General features: G+C 41.7%; 1 protein-coding gene across 1 annotated transcript in view; it reads right to left on the reverse strand.

Moving 5' to 3' along the window:
• LOC134573590 (uncharacterized) overlaps positions 1 to 26,950 on the reverse strand; it is a 78,903-nt gene that overhangs the window by 35,857 nt on the left and 16,096 nt on the right. Inside the window, exons 10-15 of the mRNA XM_063433375.1 lie at positions 22,777 to 22,823; positions 18,510 to 18,636; positions 11,407 to 11,582; positions 10,506 to 10,668; positions 8,767 to 8,916; positions 7,635 to 7,795 (exon numbers count right to left, since the gene is read on the reverse strand). Of these exons, the coding sequence (XP_063289445.1) occupies positions 7,635 to 7,795; positions 8,767 to 8,916; positions 10,506 to 10,668; positions 11,407 to 11,582; positions 18,510 to 18,636; positions 22,777 to 22,823 (824 nt within the window). The remainder of the gene's footprint in view (positions 1 to 7,634; positions 7,796 to 8,766; positions 8,917 to 10,505; positions 10,669 to 11,406; positions 11,583 to 18,509; positions 18,637 to 22,776; positions 22,824 to 26,950) is intronic.

A 26,950-nucleotide genomic window follows, 5' to 3' on the forward strand; every position in this document is an offset into this window, starting at 1 on the left:
GATTGAGGACCTGCTCAGTGAGTTTACATGTTAGAGGGAGTGGGGTATAGTGACACAGTAACAGAGGGATTGAGGCCCTGTTCAGTGAGTTTACATGTTAGAGGGAGTGGGGTATAGTGACACAGTAACAGAGGGATTGAGGGCCCTGCTCGGTGAGTTTACATGTTAGAGAGAGTGGGGTATAGTGACACAGTAACAGAGGGATTGAGGGCCCTGCTCAGTGAGTTTACATGTTAGAGAGAGTGGGGTATAGTGACACAGTAACAGAGGGATTGAGGGCCTGCTCAGTGAGTTTACATGTTAGAGAGAGTGGGGTATAGTGACACAGTAACAGAGGGATTGAGGGCCCTGCTCAGTGAGTTTACATGTTAGAGGGAGTGGGGTATAGTGACACAGTAACAGAGGGATTGAGGACCTGCTCAGTGAGTTTACATGTTAGAGGGAGTGGGGTACAGTGACACAGTAACAGAGGGATTGAGGGCCTGCTCAGTGAGTTTACATGTTAGAGAGAGTGGGGTATAGTGACACAGTAACAGAGGGATTGAGGGCCCTGCTCAGTGAGTTTACATGTTAGAGGGAGTGGGGTATAGTGACACAGTAACAGAGGGATTGAGGACCTGCTCAGTGAGTTTACATGTTAGAGGGAGTGGGGTATAGTGACACAGTAACAGAGGGATTGAGGGCCCTGCTCAGTGAGTTTACATGTTAGAGGGAGTGGGGTATAGTGACACAGTAACAGAGGGATTGAGGGCCCTGCTCAGTGAGTTTACATGTAAGAGGGAGTGGGGTATAGTGACACAGTAACAGAGGGATTGAGGGCCCTGCTCAGTGAGTTTACATGTTAGAGGGAGTGGGGTATAGTGACACAGTAACAGAGGGATTGAGGGCCTGCTCAGTGAGCTTACATGCTAGAGGGAGTGGGTTATATTGACACAGTAACAGAGGGATTGAGGGCCCTGCTCAGTGAGTTTACATGTTAGAGGGAGTGGGGTATAGTGACACAGTAACAGAGGGGTTGAGGGCCTGCTCAGTGAGCTTACATGCTAGAGGGAGTGGGTTATATTGACACAGTAACAGAGGGATTGAGGGCCCTGCTCAGTGAGTTTACATGTTAGAGGGAGTGGGGTATAGTGACACAGTAACAGAGGGATTGAGGGCCTGCTCAGTGAGTTTACATGTTCGAGGGAGTGGGGTATAGTGACAGTAACAGAGGGATTGAGGGTCCTGCTCAGTGAGCTTACATGTTAGAGGGAGTGGGGTCTAGTGACAGTAACAGAGGGATTGAGGGCCTGCTCAGTGAGTTTACATGTTAGAGGGAGTGGGGTATAGTGACACAGTAACAGAGGGATTGAGGCCCTGCTCAGTGAGTTTACATGTTAGAGGGAGTGGGGTCTAGTGACAGTAACAGAGGGATTGAGGGCCTGCTCAGTGAGCTTACATGTTAGAGGGAGTGGGGTCTAGTGACAGTAACAGAGGGATTGAGGGCCCCGCTCAGTGAGTTTACATGTTAGAGGGAGTGGGGTATAGTGACACAGTAACAGAGGGATTGAGGCCCTGCTCAGTGAGTTTACATGTTAGAGGGAGTGGGGTATTGTGACACAGTAACAGAGGGATTGAGGGCCTGCTCAGTGAGCTTACATGTTAGAGGGAGTGGGGTCTAGTGACAGTAACAGAGGGATTGAGGGCCTGCTCAGTGAGCTTACATGTTAGAGGGAGTGGGGTCTAGTGACAGTAACAGAGGGATTGAGGGCCCCGCTCAGTGAGTTTACATGTTAGAGGGAGTGGGGTATAGTGACACAGTAACAGAGGGATTGAGGCCCTGCTCAGTGAGTTTACATGTTAGAGGGAGTGGGGTATTGTGACACAGTAACAGAGGGATTGAGGGCCTGCTCAGTGAGCTTACATGTTAGAGGGAGTGGGGTCTAGTGACAGTAACAGAGGGATTGAGGGCCTGCTCAGTGAGCTTACATGTTAGAGGGAGTGGGGTCTAGTGACAGTAACAGAGGGATTGAGGGCCCCGCTCAGTGAGTTTACATGTTAGAGGGAGTGGGGTATAGTGACACAGTAACAGAGGGATTGAGGGCCTGCTCAGTGAGCTTACATGCTAGAGGGAGTGGGTTATATTGACACAGTAACAGAGGGATTGAGGGCCCTGCTCAGTGAGTTTACATGTTAGAGGGAGTGGGGTATAGTGACACAGTAACAGAGGGGTTGAGGGCCTGCTCAGTGAGCTTACATGCTAGAGGGAGTGGGTTATATTGACACAGTAACAGAGGGATTGAGGGCCCTGCTCAGTGAGTTTACATGTTAGAGGGAGTGGGGTATAGTGACACAGTAACAGAGGGATTGAGGGCCTGCTCAGTGAGTTTACATGTTCGAGGGAGTGGGGTATAGTGACAGTAACAGAGGGATTGAGGGTCCTGCTCAGTGAGCTTACATGTTAGAGGGAGTGGGGTCTAGTGACAGTAACAGAGGGATTGAGGGCCTGCTCAGTGAGTTTACATGTTAGAGGGAGTGGGGTATAGTGACACAGTAACAGAGGGATTGAGGCCCTGCTCAGTGAGTTTACATGTTAGAGGGAGTGGGGTCTAGTGACAGTAACAGAGGGATTGAGGGCCTGCTCAGTGAGCTTACATGTTAGAGGGAGTGGGGTCTAGTGACAGTAACAGAGGGATTGAGGGCCCCGCTCAGTGAGTTTACATGTTAGAGGGAGTGGGGTATAGTGACACAGTAACAGAGGGATTGAGGCCCTGCTCAGTGAGTTTACATGTTAGAGGGAGTGGGGTATAGTGACACAGTAACAGAGGGATTGAGGGCCTGCTCAGTGAGTTTACATGTTAGAGGGAGTGGGGTATAGTGACAGTAACAGAGGGATTGAGGGCCTGCTCAGTGAGTTTACATGTTAGAAGGAGTGGGGTATAGTGACAGTAACAGATGGATTAAGAGCCCTGCTCAGTGATCTTACATGTTAGAGGGAGTGGGGTATAGTGACACAGTAACAGAGGGATTGAGGGCCCTGCTCAGTGAGTTTACATGATAGAGGGAGTGGGGTATAGTGACACAGTAACAGAGGGATTGAGGGCCCTGCTCAGTGAGTTTACATGTTAGAGGGAGTGGGGTATAGTGACAGTAACAGAGGGATTGAGGACCTGCTCAGTGAGTTTACATGTTAGAGGGAGTGGGGTATAGTGACACAGTAACAGAGGGATTGAGGACCTGCTCAGTGAGTTTACATGTTAGAGGGAGTGGGGTATAGTGACACAGTAACAGAGGGATTGAGGCCCTGTTCAGTGAGTTTACATGTTAGAGGGAGTGGGGTATAGTGACACAGTAACAGAGGGATTGAGGGCCCTGCTCGGTGAGTTTACATGTTAGAGAGAGTGGGGTATAGTGACACAGTAACAGAGGGATTGAGGGCCCTGCTCAGTGAGTTTACATGTTAGAGAGAGTGGGGTATAGTGACACAGTAACAGAGGGATTGAGGGCCTGCTCAGTGAGTTTACATGTTAGAGAGAGTGGGGTATAGTGACACAGTAACAGAGGGATTGAGGGCCCTGCTCAGTGAGTTTACATGTTAGAGGGAGTGGGGTATAGTGACACAGTAACAGAGGGATTGAGGACCTGCTCAGTGAGTTTACATGTTAGAGGGAGTGGGGTACAGTGACACAGTAACAGAGGGATTGAGGGCCTGCTCAGTGAGTTTACATGTTAGAGAGAGTGGGGTATAGTGACACAGTAACAGAGGGATTGAGGGCCCTGCTCAGTGAGTTTACATGTTAGAGGGAGTGGGGTATAGTGACACAGTAACAGAGGGATTGAGGACCTGCTCAGTGAGTTTACATGTTAGAGGGAGTGGGGTATAGTGACACAGTAACAGAGGGATTGAGGGCCCTGCTCAGTGAGTTTACATGTTAGAGGGAGTGGGGTATAGTGACACAGTAACAGAGGGATTGAGGGCCCTGCTCAGTGAGTTTACATGTAAGAGGGAGTGGGGTATAGTGACACAGTAACAGAGGGATTGAGGGCCCTGCTCAGTGAGTTTACATGTTAGAGGGAGTGGGGTATAGTGACACAGTAACAGAGGGATTGAGGGCCTGCTCAGTGAGCTTACATGCTAGAGGGAGTGGGTTATATTGACACAGTAACAGAGGGATTGAGGGCCCTGCTCAGTGAGTTTACATGTTAGAGGGAGTGGGGTATAGTGACACAGTAACAGAGGGGTTGAGGGCCTGCTCAGTGAGCTTACATGCTAGAGGGAGTGGGTTATATTGACACAGTAACAGAGGGATTGAGGGCCCTGCTCAGTGAGTTTACATGTTAGAGGGAGTGGGGTATAGTGACACAGTAACAGAGGGATTGAGGGCCTGCTCAGTGAGTTTACATGTTCGAGGGAGTGGGGTATAGTGACAGTAACAGAGGGATTGAGGGTCCTGCTCAGTGAGCTTACATGTTAGAGGGAGTGGGGTCTAGTGACAGTAACAGAGGGATTGAGGGCCTGCTCAGTGAGTTTACATGTTAGAGGGAGTGGGGTATAGTGACACAGTAACAGAGGGATTGAGGCCCTGCTCAGTGAGTTTACATGTTAGAGGGAGTGGGGTCTAGTGACAGTAACAGAGGGATTGAGGGCCTGCTCAGTGAGCTTACATGTTAGAGGGAGTGGGGTCTAGTGACAGTAACAGAGGGATTGAGGGCCCCGCTCAGTGAGTTTACATGTTAGAGGGAGTGGGGTATAGTGACACAGTAACAGAGGGATTGAGGCCCTGCTCAGTGAGTTTACATGTTAGAGGGAGTGGGGTATTGTGACACAGTAACAGAGGGATTGAGGGCCTGCTCAGTGAGCTTACATGTTAGAGGGAGTGGGGTCTAGTGACAGTAACAGAGGGATTGAGGGCCTGCTCAGTGAGCTTACATGTTAGAGGGAGTGGGGTCTAGTGACAGTAACAGAGGGATTGAGGGCCCCGCTCAGTGAGTTTACATGTTAGAGGGAGTGGGGTATAGTGACACAGTAACAGAGGGATTGAGGCCCTGCTCAGTGAGTTTACATGTTAGAGGGAGTGGGGTATTGTGACACAGTAACAGAGGGATTGAGGGCCTGCTCAGTGAGCTTACATGTTAGAGGGAGTGGGGTCTAGTGACAGTAACAGAGGGATTGAGGGCCTGCTCAGTGAGCTTACATGTTAGAGGGAGTGGGGTCTAGTGACAGTAACAGAGGGATTGAGGGCCCCGCTCAGTGAGTTTACATGTTAGAGGGAGTGGGGTATAGTGACACAGTAACAGAGGGATTGAGGGCCTGCTCAGTGAGTTTACATGTTAGAGGGAGTGGGGTATTGTGACACAGTAACAGAGGGATTGAGGCCCTGCTCAGTGAGCTTACATGTTAGAGGGAGTGGGGTCTAGTGACAGTAACAGAGGGATTGAGGGCCTGCTCAGTGAGCTTACATGTTAGAGGGAGTGGGGTCTAGTGACAGTAACAGAGGGATTGAGGGCCCCGCTCAGTGAGTTTACATGTTAGAGGGAGTGGGGTATAGTGACACAGTAACAGAGGGATTGAGGCCCTGCTCAGTGAGTTTACATGTTAGAGGGAGTGGGGTCTAGTGACACAGTAACAGAGGGATTGAGGGCCCTGCTCAGTGAGTTTACATGTTAGAGGGAGTGGGGTAAAGTGACACAAAGGGTGTATATGGGTGGTATTGCTGTACTCTGGAGATGTTGCTGAACACATATTGGGGTGTTCTTTGGCAGTAACCAAAGAACTACATGTGAAATACATGTGAAGGGTTATTCAGGGATTCCTGACAGATCGTGTTAATTTTGAAAGAAAATGGTTTGGAAATAGCAAAGTGCTACTTGCACTTATAGCACTATAACGTTCCAAAAAAGCTAAGAACCTGTTAACACTGGATATTTCTAAACTCAGGAAAAAAAATTGAAACTATTTAGAATGGGTGGTTTTTGCCAGTTGTAGATGCGTAACAGATTTTGGGGGTCAAAGTTAGAAAAGGTGTTTTTTTAAATTGTTTCATCATATTTTACAATTTGTTTATAGTTAATTATATGATATGATGTAAATAATGGTATCTTTAGAAAGACCATTTAATGTTGAGAAACTGTATATAATATGTGTGGGTACAGTAAATGAGTAAGAGGAAAATTACAGCTAAACACAAACACAGCAAAAATGTAAAAACAGCCCTGGTCTTTAACGGTAAGAAAATAAAAAAACAGTCTGGTCACTAAGGGGTTAAAGAAGGATATTGCAGAACTAGAAAAGGTGAAGAGGCAAGCTACAAAAGTAGTAAGGGGGATGGCAAACATTAGTTATGACAAGAGGCTAGAAAAACTGGAATTTTTTTCTTTACAATAAAGGCGCCTCACAGGATATGATAGCACTATCCAAACATATACAGCGGGCTCCCCCTAACTCTGGCCCTGCAGATGTTGCTGAACTACAACTCCCATGCTTCTCAGCCTATCTATTTCATTCCTAGAATCATGGGAGTTGCAGTTCAGCAACATCTGGAGGGCCGGAGTTTGGGGAAGCCTGATATACAGGGTCAGTACAAACCACTATGTGCTTACCTGTTCATTATGAGGAATATACGTAACTAATTATGTAACTACATAACTATGTAACTACGTAACTAACTATGTAACTACGTAACTACGTAACTACGTAACTAACTATGTAACTATGTAACTATGTTACTACGTAACTATGTAACTACATAACTACATAACTACATAACTAACTATGTAACTATGTAACTATGTGACTATGTAACTACATAACTACATAACTAGGTAACTACATAACTAACTATGTAACTAAGTAACTAATTATGTAACTACAGAACTATGTAACTTCGTAACTAACTATGTAACTACGTAATTAATTATGTAACTACATAACTAGGTAACTACGTAACTAACTATGTAACTATGTAACTACGTAACTAGGTAACTACATAACTAACTATGTAACTACGTAACTATGTAACTACATAACTAGGTAACTACGTAACTAACTATGTAACTATGTAACTATGTAACTATGTAACTACATAACTACGTAACTACCTATGTAACTACATAACTACATAACTACATAACTACATAACTAACTATGTAACTATGTAACTATGTGACTATGTAACTACATAACTACATAACTAGGTAACTACATAACTAACTATGTAACTACGTAACTAATTATGTAACTACATAACTAGGTAACTACGTAACGAACTATGTAACTACATAACTACGTAACTACGTAACTAACTATGTAACTAGGTAACTACGTAAGTAACTATGTAACTATATAACTAACTACGTAACTTCGTAACTATGCAATATTGAATAGTAACAACCTTACGATTTGAACGGAGAGATCTCTATAAGATGTTTTGTATGGCATGCTAATCATTTTCACTGTTGACAAGGTATATTTGTGATTTTGATTATGTATTTGTCTGCTACAGAGAATTTATTTTCAAGAATTTTTTTTTTTATTCCTCATTTTATTTGTCTTAACAGATGTTGCATTTCTTTTTAAGTATATATTTGTAGCCTGGTTATCAATGGTAGCCTTTCATAGTTATCCTGAATAGAGTGGAAGGTTATTTATCACGTACCGTTCCCCAGCCAGAGCTGAGAAGTTGGAAGTTGTCATTGATGAGGCCCAGCAGTGTGAGGAATTCTTCATCTTCGTAGTCAAACCGGTTTCCAAACACAATGGAGCAAATCACATTTGAGACTGCTCGACTCAGGAAAAAGGTCGGGTCAAATGGAATCTCTATTCGTGGAAAAAGAAGAGCACATTTTATATATCTGACAGGAGAACCTTCAGGGGTCATTCACTTTCCTCAATGAACCTATTCCAAAGTAAAGTTTCAAAGGGCTCTGATTGAAGAATTGAATTTCATTTTGCACACTGTAGCCTTAAAAGACCCAAACCATCCATCCCAGCAACATGAAGGCCATTTAATTTTACTCGGCTCTACCCGCCCACCCTGGTTCCTTCTACCTATATAGCATGCACCTTTATAAATGCCAGTAATAAATAAATATGAAGGTAGGCTGTATATACATTTATACATATATAACAAGCCATACTAAGTTTAAAAAATTATCCATTTGATCTATACTTGTTCATGTCAAGACCTGGGGTTCATTCACCTTAGCAGACCATCAAGTACATCCATAAATGTAGTAGACCATAGGTTAGAACCACAGGCTGGAGGCCATGGACACGCACATTCTATTTACATAGTGTGGCACAATCTAGTTGGTAGTTAGTAAAGTGGTACTCTTTATTTAGCAGGCCATACATTTAGATCTTCTGTTTAGCCAGGTACAGAGTGGTGTCATCAAATTGATAAACCATACACTGGTATCATCTATTTGATTCATACTGTCTCTTTAGTTGGGCAGTTTAGAGTGGTTCTATATACCAAACGAATGATTAGTGATTTTTATACATAAATCCATGGTGCATACGTATCTATCTACCTGTCTATCTATCTATCTGAACATGGGGAACTACCATACATCTAGCAGACCAGAGAGTGCTACCACCTATTTAGCAGACCATAGAGTGGTACCATCTATCTAATAGACCATAGAGTAGTACCATCTATCTATCAGACCACAGTGTGGTACCATCTATCTAGCGACCATAGAGTGGTACTACCTGTCTAGAAACCATAGAGTGGTACTATATATAGATTTAGCAGCTCAATGTGAACAGTGATTGATGATATTTACGTTTTGTTTTCCTCAATTCTTTCAGCAGAAAATGCGCCTCCTCTTGTATTCGCTCCTCCACGCTCCTCTTTCCCATCCCAAAATTCCGCAGAGTTGTAAGAGCAAATCGGCGAAGGACTTTCCATTTCTCCCCATTGGAGAAGGCAATTCCTGGTGACATGACAGTATTATATAATATTACATGTTATATGGGCTTGCCCAGGTTCCGGTTGAATCAGCCTACCTTTCCCGAATTCTAGCTGAAACTATTTGATAGCTAAGCCTTGTCTATATTCATGGCAGTCTTCCATCTATTCGATAAAAGCGTGAATATTATTGCATGGCTGAATACAGCATTTTCCTCCTTAATGAGCCATTACTCACGCTAAAAACATGTTTTGTAAAACTTGACAGTTTAGTATCAACAGAGAAGTGGGCACCTACATGTAACAGGGAGTGCAAGTAATGTGCAAAACACCTGTAGTTAAAATAACCACAAAACTCAACAAAAATGGGTAAAATAATAATGTAAATAATGAATTCAATACCCTTATTATACCATCTATACAAATGCTGCATTCAACTTATTTTAGGAAGTAACATGTTCTAGCTATAATGTACACATGGTCCGTAACTCTACCCTGGGCACATAATATCTCTTTCGGTCCAGTTTGTGTGAAGGACGTTTGCTAAACATTTGTGGTGTAACTGGCTGATTGTTATCATACATTATCCTTTACCATTTAAATAAAGGAGTTGCATTAAGTAAAAGTAAAAACACACTTATTGTCACACCTCTTGCACCATTAATTATAATCAAGTGTGCATTTAAGGATGAATTATTTAAAGTGAATAATACAATGCATGTTTACCTGCATACATATTATGAAACCTTGGCCCATCGCTATTATTTTATATCCTTTTATTTCAGCCTTACATAATGCAGTAATAACGTGATCGGGTAGAGTCACGGTGACGCTAATCCCCTGGTTGCCCATCTGATCTTACTGCACATGCCGCTGCCTTGAAACGCGCTGGGGTATGGCAGTTCTAAGATTGTTTTAATCCTGTGAGAGTTTATTCACCAAGGACCATTATGAGGATCTCAGATTACTGGCTTTATAATATATCAGAGATTGTTTGTTGAGGATTGTATATTTGCTTTACAGATAATACACTAATTCTCATATTGTTTGCAGCAAGAACGGGTGTACTTTAGATTGTATTGTTTGTTTTATTTTATGTAACTGGGAGTGAAGCCATGAGAACACGAGAAGGGTGCACAGAAAAGCACATAGTAAGAATGAGAATCCAATTTTGACTGCACTTGAAGATTTGTTTTGGCTGAATTTGGGCTGATCAGGTGACCATTCCAACTCCCAAACTCTGAGCCAATATTTACCCAAATCACGAACCAACTGATACAATAGCTGAACATGTTTGTTATTGTTCGTGATTCTGGATTTCACCTGTGGCACCAACAAAAGAGGTGATTGATTGGTGGTTCGAGGACAGTCACTAAATGTTGGTTGTATTCACAGATCTAATGAGAAGGGACCAATAAATAAATACTATATAAATATTAATTCTGTTTTTACTGCTCCTCCTCCACTTTATTGGTTACTTTATGTCACTTGATCTGTGAGCCAAATCTCGGGAACATTAATTGACCCATTTTCGTGTCCCTTTGATTTGTCTGATTTGATTCCTGAATCAGTTTTTCGGTTCCCAATCTGTAGGCAGCAGAAATAAGGATTTACCATTGCCTTGGGTGAATCTATGAATTGCTGGGAATTGTCCTCTGCCACTAAAACTATCTGCCTGATCCACCAGGGCTTCTTTCACTGCCTTGTACCCGTACAGCACCACGCTGGGTCGTGGTCCGAGGTAGATGGTAAAGACAGAGCCAAATTTCTTACTCAGCTGATGGAGAAAAGAGAGAGTTTGAAAACAGAAAAGTTAGAGCAGAATTGAATGTACAATTTAATCACGTATTAAATCAATCTTAAAATCTAATGAATTACTTTAAAATTTCCCCAAAAATAACTGATTTATAGTCAGAGAACCTCTTCTGTTGTACCTCTATTGCTGCTCCACCCACACCTGCCCTCTTCTAATGTCCTTCTCCCCACTAACCATTCAGTTATTTTTCTGATATTATTTTAGTTTTTAAATTCCACCCCAAAGTGTCACCCAAGAACATACTGAACCCCATTTAATGGAGGGATTTTCACGTAACAGGCAAAAGGTGTTGGCAGATGGCAAGATGACCAGTGGCTTCAGCCCAAGGGTAAATTGTATGGCCACTCTATATTTGTTTGTATTCAAAACTTTAATGCTTGTATGTGAAATCATTACATAATTGCATAATTTGTAAGTACATAACTGAGCTAATCTGTAGAAGAGGTTACTGGAAAATCTACAGTTGAAGGCTTTGTGTATGTGTACTGCTGAGAAATATATAGCTCTTCTTTTTGCAGATTTTCAGGAGACTCAGGGTAACAATGAAACAGAGCTAGAATCAGACCCAATTGGGACTTCAGTTCAGGTCATCACCCATAGCAATGCCCCAATATAGTCTCCCTATCATAATGATATCATTTCCTCTGAGACAAAGGCCACCAGCTCCTTCGAAGGTAAGCTCATAGAGAGTAGACTCACATCATCAATGGACTTGACCAGGTCTTTGGTGTTAATTTGGTGAAGATTTCCCACTATCGGTAGAGGTCGAGGACCTGGAGGAAGGTTTCCTTTCTTTTTCCGGAACAACAGGAGATAAGAGACACAGAGGACAATAAAAGTGATAATGAAGTAGCGGAGCTTGATGATTTCTGAACCTTTGGGTATAATAAGACAGTTAGGTAGTATGGTATATGTGCCTTCCATAAAGTCCTACAATAAAGTCCTACAACATGAAAGGCCACAGATCGGCAACCTATGGCCGGTGGGCCTTACAAGGACTGCAAAATAAATCATGGGCAACCAGGCTCAAGCAAGGCGGCAGCGAACCTAAGGCAACCAGGTGGCCACCACTTCCCTTCACTCTAGGTACTCCCACATGGCATACTCTGCCCAAATATACTGGTGAGGGTGGGAGAATGGGTGGCGCGGGAGCTATGTACTTACTGGGCATTTCTGCACAGCTCCCTCATGTGCCTTGTAGTATGCGGCAGCTGGGATATGACATCACCCTTGCATTACATGACATTGCAAGGCATGGGTGGGAGCTAGGCAGAAAAACCCAGTAAGAGAGTGAGAGTGTGTGTGTGCGTGTGTGTATGAGAATATATCGTATAGAGCTCCAAATTAAGTATATTTAAAAAGGGCAGTTCCACACAAGAATACCAATTTAGGGATATATCAAAAATTAAGGACAACTGTCATCTCAAAACTATTAATATTCATCAAGTTTTGAAAGGAATTATTTTTAAATGAAGTCTATGTAAAAAATGAGGAATACTCATCCCTAACTTTACTATATGACTGGATCCTTCAGTAATATAAAAACAAATAGGACAGTGTTTGAAACCAACAGTTAGTCTCTATGGTCAGTCTCTGATTCCATACAGGCAGTAATGCAGGGCAGACCATAGAGACTACCTGTTGGTTATCAAACACGGTCCGACCCAATGTGCATGTATGGCACGCACACTAGGTTCCAAATCCTTCCCTCTGGAAGAATGACAAACTCAGTCAAGGAGTCCGGTGTGTACAGAGGAGTGGGGCAATCTAAAAAGTGAGTAGGACACATTTAGTCCTAAAGTTATTATGTTACCTTAGCAATAAATGGCAGAGGGACGGGAGGGCTCTGGACTGTGTGATTCCATGTGAAAAGTGTATTTTAAATGATATGTGAAAAAAGGCTTCATAACTCATATTAAGTCCATGTTAGTATTCTTCTATGATGATTGTGAAGGCAAAATAACCTAATTACAGTAACATGATAAATTATTATTATTAATATTGTCATTGTTTATATGGTGCCGACACTTTCTATGGTTATAGAATGGGAATATTTGACAACAAGTAATTGACAGACACAATAATATTGACAGAGAAGTGAGGACTGATTTAGGCTTAAAAACCCTCACCTTGTGACAATAACAATTACTAAGTTAAAGGATCACTATAGGGTCAGGAACACAAACATGTATTACTGACCATGTAGTGTTTAACCCACCATTTAGGATGCTTGCCCCCCCTCTCCCCCCCCCCACACTAGCTCAGCGTGGGGACGCTGAACAGCAGTGCTGCTCACTGTGCAGCACTGACCCAGGAAGCCCCTCCAGTGACCATCTGAGGAGTGGCTACTTGGAGGTGTCCCTAGGGGCAATGTAAACACTGCCTTTTCTCTGAAAATGCATGAAGGGAGCTATTATACTCACCAGAACTAATACATTAAGCTGTATACTGTACATTAAGCTGTAGTTGTTCTGGGGACTATAGTGTCCCTTTAAATGGGTTAAAGGAACAGTCCCATGTAGGAACAAAGTGACCTAATGTCAGTGACATGTTTAATGGGTTAAAGGGTCAGTCCCATGTAGGAACAAATTGACCTAATGACAGCGACATGTTTAATGGGTTAAACGGACAGTCCCATGTAGGAGCAAAGTGACCTAATGACAGTGACATGTTTAATGGGTTAAAGGGACAGTCCCATGTAGGAGCAAAGTGACCTAATGACAGTGACATGTTTAATGGGTTAAAGGGACAGTCCCATGTAGGAGCACAGTGACCTAATGACAGTGACATGTTTAATATGTTAAAGGGATAGCCCCTTGTAGGAACAAAGTGACCTAATGACAGTGACATGTTTAATGGGTTAAAGAGACAGTCCCATGTAGGAGCAAAGTGACCAAGACCAGTTTACAGAGGTAGAAAAGTGGATCACAATAAACAAACTCTTCCTAAGCACTGACAAAACTGTCACAATGATCTTTGGAACAGTACCTAAATTACACAAATTACACAATTCCCACCTATCCATCAAAACAAATTCAAATAGCACACTGTCCGCAGTCCACTCTTTCAAATACTTGGGTATGTTGTTAGACCCCAATCTATCTTTTGGCCTCCACATAAAAAAATTAGCATTTAAACTTTATCCAAAACTAGGTGCCCTGTTCAGAAACAAATCCTGCCTAAGACCTATAGTAAAGGAAAAGATTGTACAGCAAATGCGGATGCCAATCATTGATTATGGGGATGTAGTATATGCACCTGCACCGCAAACCCACATTAATAAACTTAATTGTAACTCATTCTGCCGATTTGTGCTACAAAGTAGTTACAGGACCCACCATTGTGACATGCTAAAAGAACTAAACTGGCTGTCGCTGGAATCCAGACGCACCCTTCATCTTTCCAGCCTTGTGTTTAAGAGCTTTTCTGGGAAGCTCCCACCCTACCTGAGCAGAATGCTCTCCCCGGCTGTTCCCACCTCCTGTAACCTCTGATCCAGAACCAACTTTAAAGGGACTAATGCAAGTATTTAGAAAATTGAAGGTTCAACTTTATTTAGTCTACCTCAATACGAAAAGAAGGCCACCCAATCCTCCTTCTCCTACAGAGCGCCGCAATTATGGAACGACCTCCCGCACAATTTAAAATCTTCCCCAAGCCTAGAGTCCTTTAAGAGATCCCTCTCTACATACCTCCAAACAGAATGCACCTGTCATGGTTGATTATATATTTCCTACCTGTTCTATGGTAAATTTTGTAAATATTGTGTATTAATATTGTTTTTGTATTTTATTGTACCATAATGTATCAATGCAATGAGTGGGCCCAGGACATACTTGAAAACGAGAGAAATCTCAATGTATCTTTCCTGGTAAAATAATTTATAAATTAATAATGACAGTGACATGTTTAATGGTGAAACTGATGGTGAAAATGACACCGCTAAAACGCTGTTAATCACCTAATATTTGCTCCATGTTCTCTTAAATTCATACTATTAATTTATAATATTACATAACAGTCCCGTTCGGACAAGACACAGGGAGAAATAGGTACATTGTGTCATTTCTCCTCTTCTCTGTCTGCTCTCTATACTGACTGCCAGATGTAAAGGGCGGAGCTTATAACAATGATTGACAGGGAGCTAAGATGGAGGTGGCTCTCTCTATACTGACTGCCAGGTGTAAAGGGCGGAGCTTATAACAATGATTGACAGGGAGCTAAGATGGAGGTGGCTCTCTCTATACTGACTGCCAGATGTAAAGGGCGGAGCAAATAACAATGATTGACAGGGAGCTAAGATGGAGGTGGCTCTCTCTATACTGACTGCCAGGTGTAAAGGGCAGAGCTTATAACAATGATTGACAGGGAGCTAAGATGGAGGTGGCTCTCTATATTGACTGCTAGGTGTAAAGGGTGGAGCTTATAACAATGATTGACAGGGAGCTAAGATGGAGGTGGCTCTCTATATTGACTGAGAGGTGTAAAGGGTGGAGCTTATAACAATGATTGACAGGGAGCTAAGATGGAGGGGGCTCTCTCTATACTGACTGCCAGGTGTAAAGGGCGGGGCTTATAACAATGATTGACAGGGAGCTAAGATGGAGGTGGCTCTCTCTATACTGACTGCCAGGTGTAAAGGGCGGGGCTTATAACAATGATTGACAGGGAGCTAAGATGGAGGTGGCTCTCTCTATACTGACTGCCAGGTGTAAAGGACGGAGCTTATAACAATGATTGACAGGGAGCTAAGATGGAGGTGGCTCTCTCTATACTGACTGCCAGGTGTAAAGGGCGGAGCTTATAACAATGATTGACAGGGAGCTAAGATGGAGGTGGCTCTCTATATTGACTGCCAGGTGTAAAGGGTGGAGCTTATAACAATGATTGACAGGGAGCTAAGATGGAAGTGTCTCTCTCTATACTGACTGCCAGGTGTAAAGGGCGGAGCTTATAACAACGATTGACAGGGAGCTAAGATGGAGGTGTCTCTCTCTATACTGACTGCTATGTGTAAAGGGCGGGGCTTATAACAATGACTGACAGGCAGCTAAGATGGAGGTGGCTCTCTCTATGCTGACTGCCAGGTGTAAAGGGCGGAGCTTATAACAATGATTGACAGGGAGCTAAGATGGAGGTGGCTCTCTCTATACTGACTGCCAGGTGTAAAGGGCGGAGCTTATAACAACGATTGACAGGGAGCTAAGATGGAGGTGGCTCTCTCTATACTGACTGCCAGGTGTAAAGGGCGGAGCTTATAACAACGATTGACAGGGAGCTAAGATGGAGGTGGCTCTCTTTATACTGACTGCCAGGAGTAAAGGGCGGAGCTTATAACAATGATTGACAGGGAGCTAAGATGGAAGTGGCTCTCTCTATACTGACTGCCAGGTGTAAAGGGCGGAGCTTATAACAATGATTGACAGGCAGCTAAGATGGAGGTGGCTCTCTCTTTACTGACTGCCAGGAGTAAAGGGCGGAGCTTATAACAATGAATGACAGGGAGCTAAGATGGAGGTGGCTCTCTCTATACTGACTGCCAGGAGTAAAGGGCGGAGCTTATAACAATGATTGACAGGCAGCTAAGATGGAGGTGGCTCTCTCTATACTGACTGCCAGGTGTAAAGGGCGGAGCTTATAACAATGATTGACAGGGAGCTAAGATGGAGGTTGCTCTCTATACTGACTGCCAGGTGTAAAGGGTGGAGCGTATAACAATGGCTGACAGGGAGCTAAGATGGAGGTGGCTCTCTCTATACTGACTGCCAGGTGTAAAGGGCGGGGCTTATAACAATGACTGACAGGCAGCTAAGATGGAGGTGGCTCTCTCTATACTGACTGCCAGGTGTAAAGGGCGGAGCTTATAACAACGATTGACAGGGAGCTAAGATGGAGGTGGCTCTCTCTATACTGACTGCCAGGTGTAAAGGGCGGAGCTTATAACAATGATTGACAGGGAGCTAAGATGGAGGTGGCTCTCTTTATACTGACTGCCAGGTGTAAAGGGCGGAGTTTATAACAACGATTGACAGGGAGCTAAGATGGAGGTGGCTCTCTTTATACTGACTGCCAGGAGTAAAGGGCGGAGCTTATAACAATGATTGACAGGGAGCTAAGATGGAAGTGGCTCTCTCTATACTGACTGCCAGGAGTAAAGGGCGGAGCTTATAACAATGAATGACAGGGAGCTAAGATGGAGGCGGCTCTCTCTATACTGACTGCCAGGAGTAAAGGGCGGAGCTTATAACAATGATTGACAGGCAGCTAAGATGGAGGTGGCTCTCTCTATACTGACTGCCAGGTGTAAATGGCGGAGCTTATAACAATGATTGACAGGGAGCTAAGATGGAGGCGGCTCTCTCTATACTGACTGCCAGGTGTAAAGGGCGGAGCTTATAACAACGATTGACAGGGAGCTAAGATGGAGGTGGCTCTCTTTATACTGACTGCCAGGAGTAAAGGGCGGAGCTTATAACAAAGATTGACAGGGAGCTAAGATGGAGGTGGCTCTCTTTATACTGACTGCCAGGTGTAAAGGGCGGAGCTTATAACAACGATTGACAGGGAGCTAAGATGGAGGTGGCTCTCTTTATACTGACTGCCAGGAGTAAAGGGCGGAGCTTATAACAATGATTGACAGGGAGCTAAGATGGAAGTGGCTCTCTCTATACTGACTGCCAGGAGTAAAGGGCGGAGCTTATAACAATGAATGACAGGGAGCTAAGATGGAGGCGGCTCTCTCTATACTGACTGCCAGGAGTAAAGGGCGGAGCTTATAACAATGATTGACAGGCAGCTAAGATGGAGGTGGCTCTCTCTATACTGACTGCCAGGTGCAATGGGCGGAGCTTATAACAATGATTGACATGGAGCTAAGATGGAGGGGGCTCTCTCTATACTGACTGCCAGGAGTAAAGGGCGGAGCTTATAACAATGATTGACAGGCAGCTAAGATGGAGGTGGCTCTCTCTATGCTGACTGCCAGGTGTAAAGGGCGGAGCTTATAACAATGATTGACAGGGAGCTAAGATGGAGGTGGCTCTCTCTATGCTGACTGCCAGGTGTAAATGGCGGAGCTTATAACAATGATTGACAGGGAGCTAAGATGGAGGTGGCTCTCTCTATACTGACTGCCAGGTGTAAATGGCGGAGCTTATAACAATGATTGACAGGGAGCTAAGATGGAGGCACCCAGTTACAGGATTAAGAGGTGTGGAATTCTACATTTAATTTTGTTCACAACTAAGAAAAACAAATGTGTTAAATTTAGGGATAATAAAACCTAGTATTAAAAATCCCGGGAAGTGACAATTTATAAGCAATGCTCCCATCATAATTCTATAATATGTTTTTATATATAAAGATACAAAGTGCATTGAGATGGAGCAAATTCTTATCTAACACAAGCTCAGTAATTAACAATGCATTCAAATGTATCAAACAGACAAGAATCGCACACTATGCTTTGCTGAGTAAAATGAACAGAAATCTTTTCGATCCTCGTGTCTTTTTAAGGACTTAGCATTTCTACAACAAACCCCTTAATTAAATGTATTTACGCCTTCACGGATTATGTGTTAAAACAGGATTATTCTCCTCGTTCTGAGAAGAGGCACTTTGACCAATTCAGGTTTTGCCACGATTTTGTGTCAGTCATTTCCATGTGCATAGTTAATCAGGATTTGATATTCCTCCTCCCGATTTGATCTGCTCAAATTCTATATAACTCAAACATTTCCCTCTATCCTTGACAGTATTAAATTATTTTTCATATTGTTATATATACATAAACATCTTCTGACCTGTTCCTATATCAGTGGACATGTTGGGATCCGTCTTTATTGGCTGTAATATGTTCAAATTCCGTGTTTGTCCAATGTTTCTCCCTCGTTTTCTGTAGATACTCTTTTGGTAAAAAATTTGCTTTAGCTTTTAGTACGAGTGTTAATAATTTTCACCCAGTGAAATATGTCACCCAGTTTTCACCCAACACCCATTTAAACGCCACCCTGTTTTGAAATCCTTACTTAAAGAAACATTCTCACTAGTATCAAATATCACGTCTACTTTGGCAAATAAACAAAGGGGAAGAGAAATGTGTTTGTTAATAAGCATCTAAGAAACCGAGAGAAAATGTCATTAATATATTTTTTTGTTGCGACTGTTTCAGAATCCAGCTTTTGTCTAGCTGAGGAAGTGTCAGCTTTTAAAATCTCAGGATAGAGTATCTACCAATTTATTTGGTGGTGAAATGCGTTATTCCATGATTATCTTGGGATAAAAGATTTTTGTTTGAGGATACAGTAGGGAAAAATCTCCAGTGGAAGAGAGTAGACGTTCAGGGGACTTTTATTTGCACCTACACACAGCATGTAAGTGATTATGCAACTTCAACTTGGCCACAATTTTTAAGTTTTATAGACTCCTGATAAATGCCACTTTGAAAGCAGCTCCGTTTAGGGACAAGACATTTTATTTTTTTCACCAAAAGCAATTCCATCTGTTTTTGCTGGGTTTAATCACATACAATCTCTTTATACAAGGCAGGTTACAAGGAACACATTATATCAACGCGACGTGCAGGTGTCGTCTAGTTATACAGCCCAAAGCCACCCATGTTTTTAAATTCTCCTTTTATTGTTTTATATACTCTATGATGGGATTGTTTTATTGGCTCCATGGTTACATTGGTCATAGAATATCAGAGACGCACGGTTATCCATTAATTACGCATGTCGTAGTTATTGGACTCTTTTTATGGAGCAGTGAGATTAGGCTTTACTTTCAGCTTCTAATGATGTAGCCAGGAAACAACTCTCACCCTGGAATCTTAAAGGAGACTTGAACCATGAGCTATTAAGGTGAAAGGGAGCTTAACTTTTCTTAAATGTTGGAGTCAAAGTCCAAACTTTGTGTGTGCTTGTTTGTGTGTGTGTGTGTGCTTGTTTGTGTGTGTGTGCTTGTTTGTGTGTGTGTGTGCTTGTTTGTGTGTGTGTGTGTCTGTCTGTGTGTAGACAATAAGCATTGTTGCAGCAGGGATTATATTGTGTTTTGAGATGTAACTGGACATCAATTTCCATTCACCTTCCCTTGTTGTACCGCCCTCTAATGGAAATCAATTATTGTCATCCGGTAGATATCTATTACCTGACATCTGCCCAGTAGATACAATCACCATGCATTGTTATGCTGCCATCTAGTGGACATCAATTAGATCACCTGGCATTGTTATTCTCCTATTTCCATTATCTAAAATGACTTTGCTTTGTTACACTGCCATCTAGTGGTCATTATTACAATCACAGATTTGAAGTGACATTTTATATTTAGGGTGATTCCTTTTTTATGTGTTATAGTTTTTTTTTTTCCTGTCTAAGACCTTTAAGGTTACTCTCCCATTTGGTCTGCTATTCGGTTATATTAGTTGATGATCTCCACTTAAATTTATAATATATTTATTTGGTGACACCCGGTTTGTCTGCACTATTCTGGTGGGTGACACCCACTTTACTAAAAATCGCCTGTGCATTGTGGGTGGCCCCCACTTCTGTTGTTTAAGGTTAACTATTTATAGGCTGACCCATTCTTTTACTGTCTGGTTAATTATTACTTAATTATTATTACCTGCGGGTATTCCCATGTTAATTCAGTTTTTGGTGACTCCAACTACTACTGAGTGATCCCATTTATGTTGGGTGAGCTCCAATATGGTGTGCATTGTAACGGAACCTTCCGTTAATGGACGCTTCCTAGCTTGCGCCGAGGACCACAAGCACCGCACTGGATACCACAACCACCGCAGACTCCACAACCGCCGTAGCTTAACTGGAGCCTCGCCGTCTTCCTTCCACCCTGGATCAGCTTCTGTCCTCCAGGACCGTGTGGGGAAGACCTCTCCTCCAGGAGAGCGTATCAGGAACAAGCTCTTAAAAGAGCTAAGTGAATCAAGCTCAGGGGAGTATGCAGAGCATAGCAATCCCCAGTGTGATTATAGCAGCTCCCTTCAATAACGAGACAAGACTACGTGTTGAGGGTCAAACAGGATCTCCTTTACGTGGCACCAAAGGGCCTTCTTTTATGCAGGTTTTCCCTACATAGGACCACCCACAGGGTTTTACAGAACAACCAATAACACACGTACATTACAGAAAACACTCCCAGCAATTACACACAAAATCCTCCCCCTCTGCCTGTGATATAATTATGGTACACAATGGGTTAACATAATTATCACAAGCAGGAAAAATACAGTTTTTATACATGTACTATAACTTTAAAACCACACATCCAATTACATATTATTAATCAGCATACTTGAAATATGAACATACTCAAAATTCATGCAAATCCTTCCATTAGTTCAAAAGTTAGTCGGAAGTCCTTTGTGACCGACCGCAGGCACATTTCCCTGCCCAAAACAGTTCCATAGATTTGGGCTGTGCGGTTGGTCAATTTCACACTGAAAAAATGACTAAGTCCCATCCGAACGTGCGTCCGAATCTTCGAACGGGACTTAGTCTCTGTGGCTGAAAACTCAGTGCAGGAGAAGGTAAGGGTCAGCTGTGTTCGTTGAAATGTGTAGCCCATTTCAGTTGCATGGATTTGTCTCCACATACCGCTGACCTCGTTCGAATGAACAAAGATGGCCGCCACCAGGTGTTCGTTTGTTGAATGGCGGGCAATTCGGCTGCATCCGAAGTGCCAATTTAAAGCTGCAGAACTGCTCCAATACAATTTAAAGGGGCAGCAAGAGTCTTTTAAAATCCAATCTGCTAAAATAGTCTTTAACAGGCAATATCTTCCAGGGGCCATAGTCTTAAAGGGACATTGTTCTCCAAAGTCACAATGTGCCCACTGGCGGTTCTTAAAGGGCCATACACAGACCAATAAAAGTCCATAAGCCCAAATGCTGATTTAAGAGGGTACAATCTCCCTGGGGCCATAGTCGCAGGGGAGGAGGCAGGCAAGCAGGCCTCTCCAGGACAACTATTTAGTTATATTTTACTAGGGTGCCTACTTTGCTCATTTAAGTAAGCAGGGCTGGACTGGGGATACGAAGCAAATCTATGCCAGCCCCATAAGTCATTGTGCTATGTAGGGTGTGTTTTTTTATATATATAAATACTGGGAAACTCCTTGCACACAGGCTCCAGTGGTATATACTTGCCGGGTGCTTAAGCCTGGGACTTTGGTATCCAGATTGTGAAAGAAACGGGAGCACTCACGGTCTTCACTTAAAATCTTCTTTTATTTGCAAGATTAATACATGGATCAACGTTTCAATCCCTAAGTGGGACTTTCTCCAGGATCAACATCATATGATACTGCCGTTTCTTTCACAATCTATATATACACCTTGTTCCAAATTATTATGCAAATTATATTCTTCTCATTTACCTAAATAATTGATGTAAATAACAGTCAGCATAATTCTCATGTTAGCAACTATTAAGAGTACAATTCAAATGTTATTGAACAAACCTAATGATAACAGTATTTTTTTTAAACATAAAAAACTTACAATGCACTGTTCCAAATTATTACAAACAGTAAGTTTCAAAACACGTTATAGGTTGTAAAGAACTGAAAATTGTCATTTGTTGTGTTTGCAGCATATTTACTGAAATCAAAAGCTATTTCAATCAAACTTATAACATCATTTTAACTTTTTAAACATTTTAACAGGTCACGTTACATTTTAAAATAGGACCCCTTATTTGATAGCAGCTTCACAGGTCTTGCATCCATTGAACTTGTGAGTTTTTGGACAGTTTCTGCTTGAATGTGTTTGCAAGATGTCAGAATAGCCTCCCAGAGCTGCTGTTTGGATGTAAACTGCCTCACACCCACATAGATCTTTTGCTTGAGGATGCTCCAAAGGTTCTCAATAGGATTGAGGTCAGGGGAGGATGGAGGCCACACCATGACTTTCTCTCCTTTTATCCCCATAGCAGCCATTGATGTTGAGGTATTCTGCTATCAAATAAGGGGTCCTATAAATATTATAGTTTTATTGTAGTTTTAATTACATGACATTATATTAAACACAAGAGACAAATATTTTCCCACCCTTTCTTTTTCCATGATACTAATTAACCTTTGGTACATCTGCCAGACTTTAAGAAAAAGGAATAAAAAAAAAAAAACAACAAAAACACTTTTCTTCTTATTCTCTTTCTTATTTATTCATTCTTCTTTCTTCAGTATTTGTTCCTTTCGGTTCTGATTTTTAACTTCTTTCCCTTCTCATTTCTCGCTTGCTTTTAATTCCTGCAAGGCAAATACCTCAATCTGTCCATCTTTTATTATCCGCAGATTGTTTGAATGCACCCAGGAATATTTTGTGTTTTGTTTCTCAGAATGTTTGTTACAGGAAAGAACTATCTTCTCTGTGACCTGGTGAAGAACGAAAGACCTTGGAATATAATTATATCTTTAAAATCTGCTTCGATGGTACTCTTTGCCCGACGCACACGTATGATTTCTTCTTTGAACTGGAATGACTTGCAATTTATTATCATATCTCTTGGGTATTTCTCTGGGACTGCGTGTGGCTTGAGTAATCGACTATATCTTTCGATGTTGTAATTACATTTAGGAACTTCTATTCTCAGTGTTTTCCTTAGCTTGTCTAGATATTCTGAAATTTTATCCTGTGTGACAAGTTATTATGTATTGAGCGATCTTCTATATCACCCAGCTTGGCTTCCATACTTCTCAGTTGGTTAGTCAACAGTATTTTCTTTTATTTAAGTATAGACTCTTGATGATTTGTTTATTGAAGAAAAAAGTTTGAGGCTTCTTTGTCTGTTTTTTGTTCCTTCTTTTTTCTTCTTTTCTAGTGGGTATTTTATCTGTGGGGTTTGTTGACATTTTGATTTCTGTTTGGGTTATTTTTATTGTAGTAGAGATTAAACACAAAGCCCACCAAAATTAATTGCACATAAAAATATTTTACAGTGAGCCAGTAAAAATCATAAAACAAAGTGCAATATGCAGTACAAACATGTAAACAGCTTAAAACATACCCATAACCACATGAAGCCTAGTATAAAGTGCTCAAACTTGAACGTCATAACACCCTCAGAGGTGATATGACAACATTATACAAATATATTCTGGGCTAATACAAACCATTATCTGGAAATCTATTCATAAACAGGGCTATACATAGGACACAAGGTCATGCATTTACGCTGGAAGAAAAAAATATTTAGTCTAAGGCAAAGGAAAGGCTTTTTTTTTTTTTTTACAGTAAGAGCAATAAGGATATGGAATTCACTGCCTGAAGAGGTGGTTTTATCAGAGTCCATACAGATGTTTAAACAGCAATTTGATAAATAATTGCAAAAACATAATATTCAGGGAGATAATTTCTAATTAGTGGGGTAATAGCTTTTTTTTCCTAGTTTGTTGCAAAATTGGAAACGCTTCAGACTGGGTTTTTTGCCTTCTTTTGGATCAACAGCAAAAACATATGTGAGGATGGCTGAACTTGATGGATGCATATCTCTTTTCAGCTATGTAACTATGTTTCCGGTACAGACTCAGCATTATTTAAAAGCCCCACATTCCAATTATGTGTCATGATATGTCTGTGGTTATTTACTAAAAGTGGAATTGTGGAGAACTTGCAATGACCCCAACAGGCAAGGAGGAAAATATTGTACATCTCATAATACAAATGATAGTGAAAACGCCTGGCATGGTTATTTACTAGAAGCTGGTGAGATATCTCAGTTGGTAAATTCCATGACTACAGAGCCTGTTCAAAAACACAAGATCCCAGGTTCAAATCCCAGCAGGGTCAACTCATCCTTTTGAGGTCCACAAATGAGTTCCATCAATCGGGTAATAATTACATCTATTATTATTCAGCTGCTGATTTGGTTATTTCCAAGAGTGTGTGCTGAAAAGTGCTTTGAGTCTAGATATTATAATTACTAAAGTAAGAACTTAAGGTGAATTTCAAATTTAAGGCAAGAGTGGCCAGAGTAGCCAAACTGAAATCATAGCTGACTTATTTTGAATGGTCACTTTAGTAAATGACTCTGTTGGTTTTACACTTTGTTGTGAATTTATATGACAATTTATACGTGTGTCTATGTATACATGACAGTGTGTCTATTGTGTGTTACAGAGTCCACGTACATGTGTCAGTAAAGTGTGTGTTTGTGTGAGTGTGTAATTATGTATGTGCTTGTGTGAACTAAAGTGTGGCCCGTACATTTTTCCTGCCCAGAACCCTTGGAAATGGTAAGGGCCCACCTACTCCAAGACAAAACCGAGGAACATAAGTAAACGGTACACATCAGACCACCTTACACCACCAGGAGTTTCCACTCCTCATCTCCTGTATCTTAACTTCAATTTGTAAAAACTGAGATTAATCACGGATGTCAAGCTCACCATCCAGTCTCTTACCATGTGTGCTGAGAATAATTAATAGAATGAAACAATATCTAGATAAAAAGAACTGAGTCCAGTAATCGAGGTAGGACAGTGACCTATTTGTGATCATATCTGGTCCAGTCTGTATACTGTGTAAGGTCTCAGATAGATCGTTAGATTGATAAACAAATACATAAAACACGGCTTTATTGAGTGATTGACAGACACATAGACAGTTAAATGTACAATATCTTCACATAGAACCCTGGAAAGGTTGTTTTCATCAGATGTATATATGACTAAAAGACAACTAGACTTATTTCCAAATTCTGGACTCACAACAGGATTTCACAATGGGAACGCATTAAAACATGCCCCAGCTTTGTCCCAAGCGTGTTAAATTGATAATGTCTGCAATTCAGAGACCGGAACGATATTTTAATTAAAAATTAAATCTGTAGTGGAGATAAATGTCTACATATATATTCACTTCTGTTAACCCTGTCAGTACCAGAGAGCCGGGCAGAGCCCTACATCTTGTTATTAACGTAAAGAATCCCAGCTAAATGTAACCTTTTATACGCAGTCTTTCACAATCACTACTCACGTCTATTCCTTTTTGTGTTTTGTTAAAATCAGCATACAGACACTATGTCATTCTACGAATATCTTACACTATCGCAGTTTTATGTTTTCTACACTTTGGATTTCTTTACGTAACATCAAATGATATTCCATTAAAACGTTAATTACAAAGTTTTGGCAGAAAGTGATCATTTGGAAAAGCAATCCAACGTACTTACAGTCACTGCTTTGGCAATTTTAGGTAAAAATTCTCTTCACCACAATTTAGCAGATTCCAGCGAAATTTCTTTGTCAAGAAATCATTATTAACTGTTTAGCAAATAATGGAATTGATTTACCAGTAATATTTCTTCAAATGATCACAATCTCTTAGAAAAACTTTCACAGTGACATATCTACGAAAATCACCAATAAAGTCCATATGGATATTTATAGATACATCGTTTAGCATTTTTTTTCTACCAGAGTTGAATATTTCGATTAGCGTTAAGATATTAAAGCTGAGCTGGATGTTCTGTTGAGAATATGCAAACACCAGGTGACCTTGATGACTCGATGATGCCTGTTGATTTTGGTGCCGCACAGCTGGCTAATATTTTACATGTTCTGCTGATTTCAACACTAATTCACAAAAACTGCGAACGTTGTTTAAAAGATGCCTACTCGCTCAAGGTCTTTTTACATAAACAGACACAATAGTCACCAGAACCACTTAATGTAGTCATGTGCGTCCGCAGAAATATTTACCCTATTTTTCTTTGTATTTTTACAGTGCGTATATAATGTGATAATCGCAACCCAAATACAAAGAAATAGTGCACATTTTATAGATGAAAAATCAAAAACCAACATAGGGAATTACTGTATAAATGAATATAAAAGTACATTTTCCAATTGGCCACTCACATTTTTGCTCAACACAATAGTGCCCAGTGTCAGGGTTCTCACCAGTTAGACAGACAGCCAGACGTGGTCGCTCCTGGAGTTCCCAACAGGGGACTTGAACCGGGGAACTTTTCAGTCCTAGTCCTGCTTTCTGCCTCTGAGCCACAGCAGCTTTACACAGAGACTACTGATTCCGGTCCTGTTCATCCTGGCATGGCTACTACACCGGGGGCTGCACCTTGACTTGGCTGTGTCTCACCTGACTCTGATCGGTCATCAGCAGGGTATTTAAACCCAGCCGCGCCCTGTGCTCAGGGTCAAGTCTTTGATCTTGTGTTCCTGTTTTGTACCAGTGTTCCTGTTTATCTACTTCGTATTATTG

The sequence above is a fragment of the Pelobates fuscus genome, chromosome 9, assembly GCF_036172605.1.
Source record: "Pelobates fuscus isolate aPelFus1 chromosome 9, aPelFus1.pri, whole genome shotgun sequence".
Lineage (NCBI taxonomy): Eukaryota > Metazoa > Chordata > Amphibia > Anura > Pelobatidae > Pelobates > Pelobates fuscus.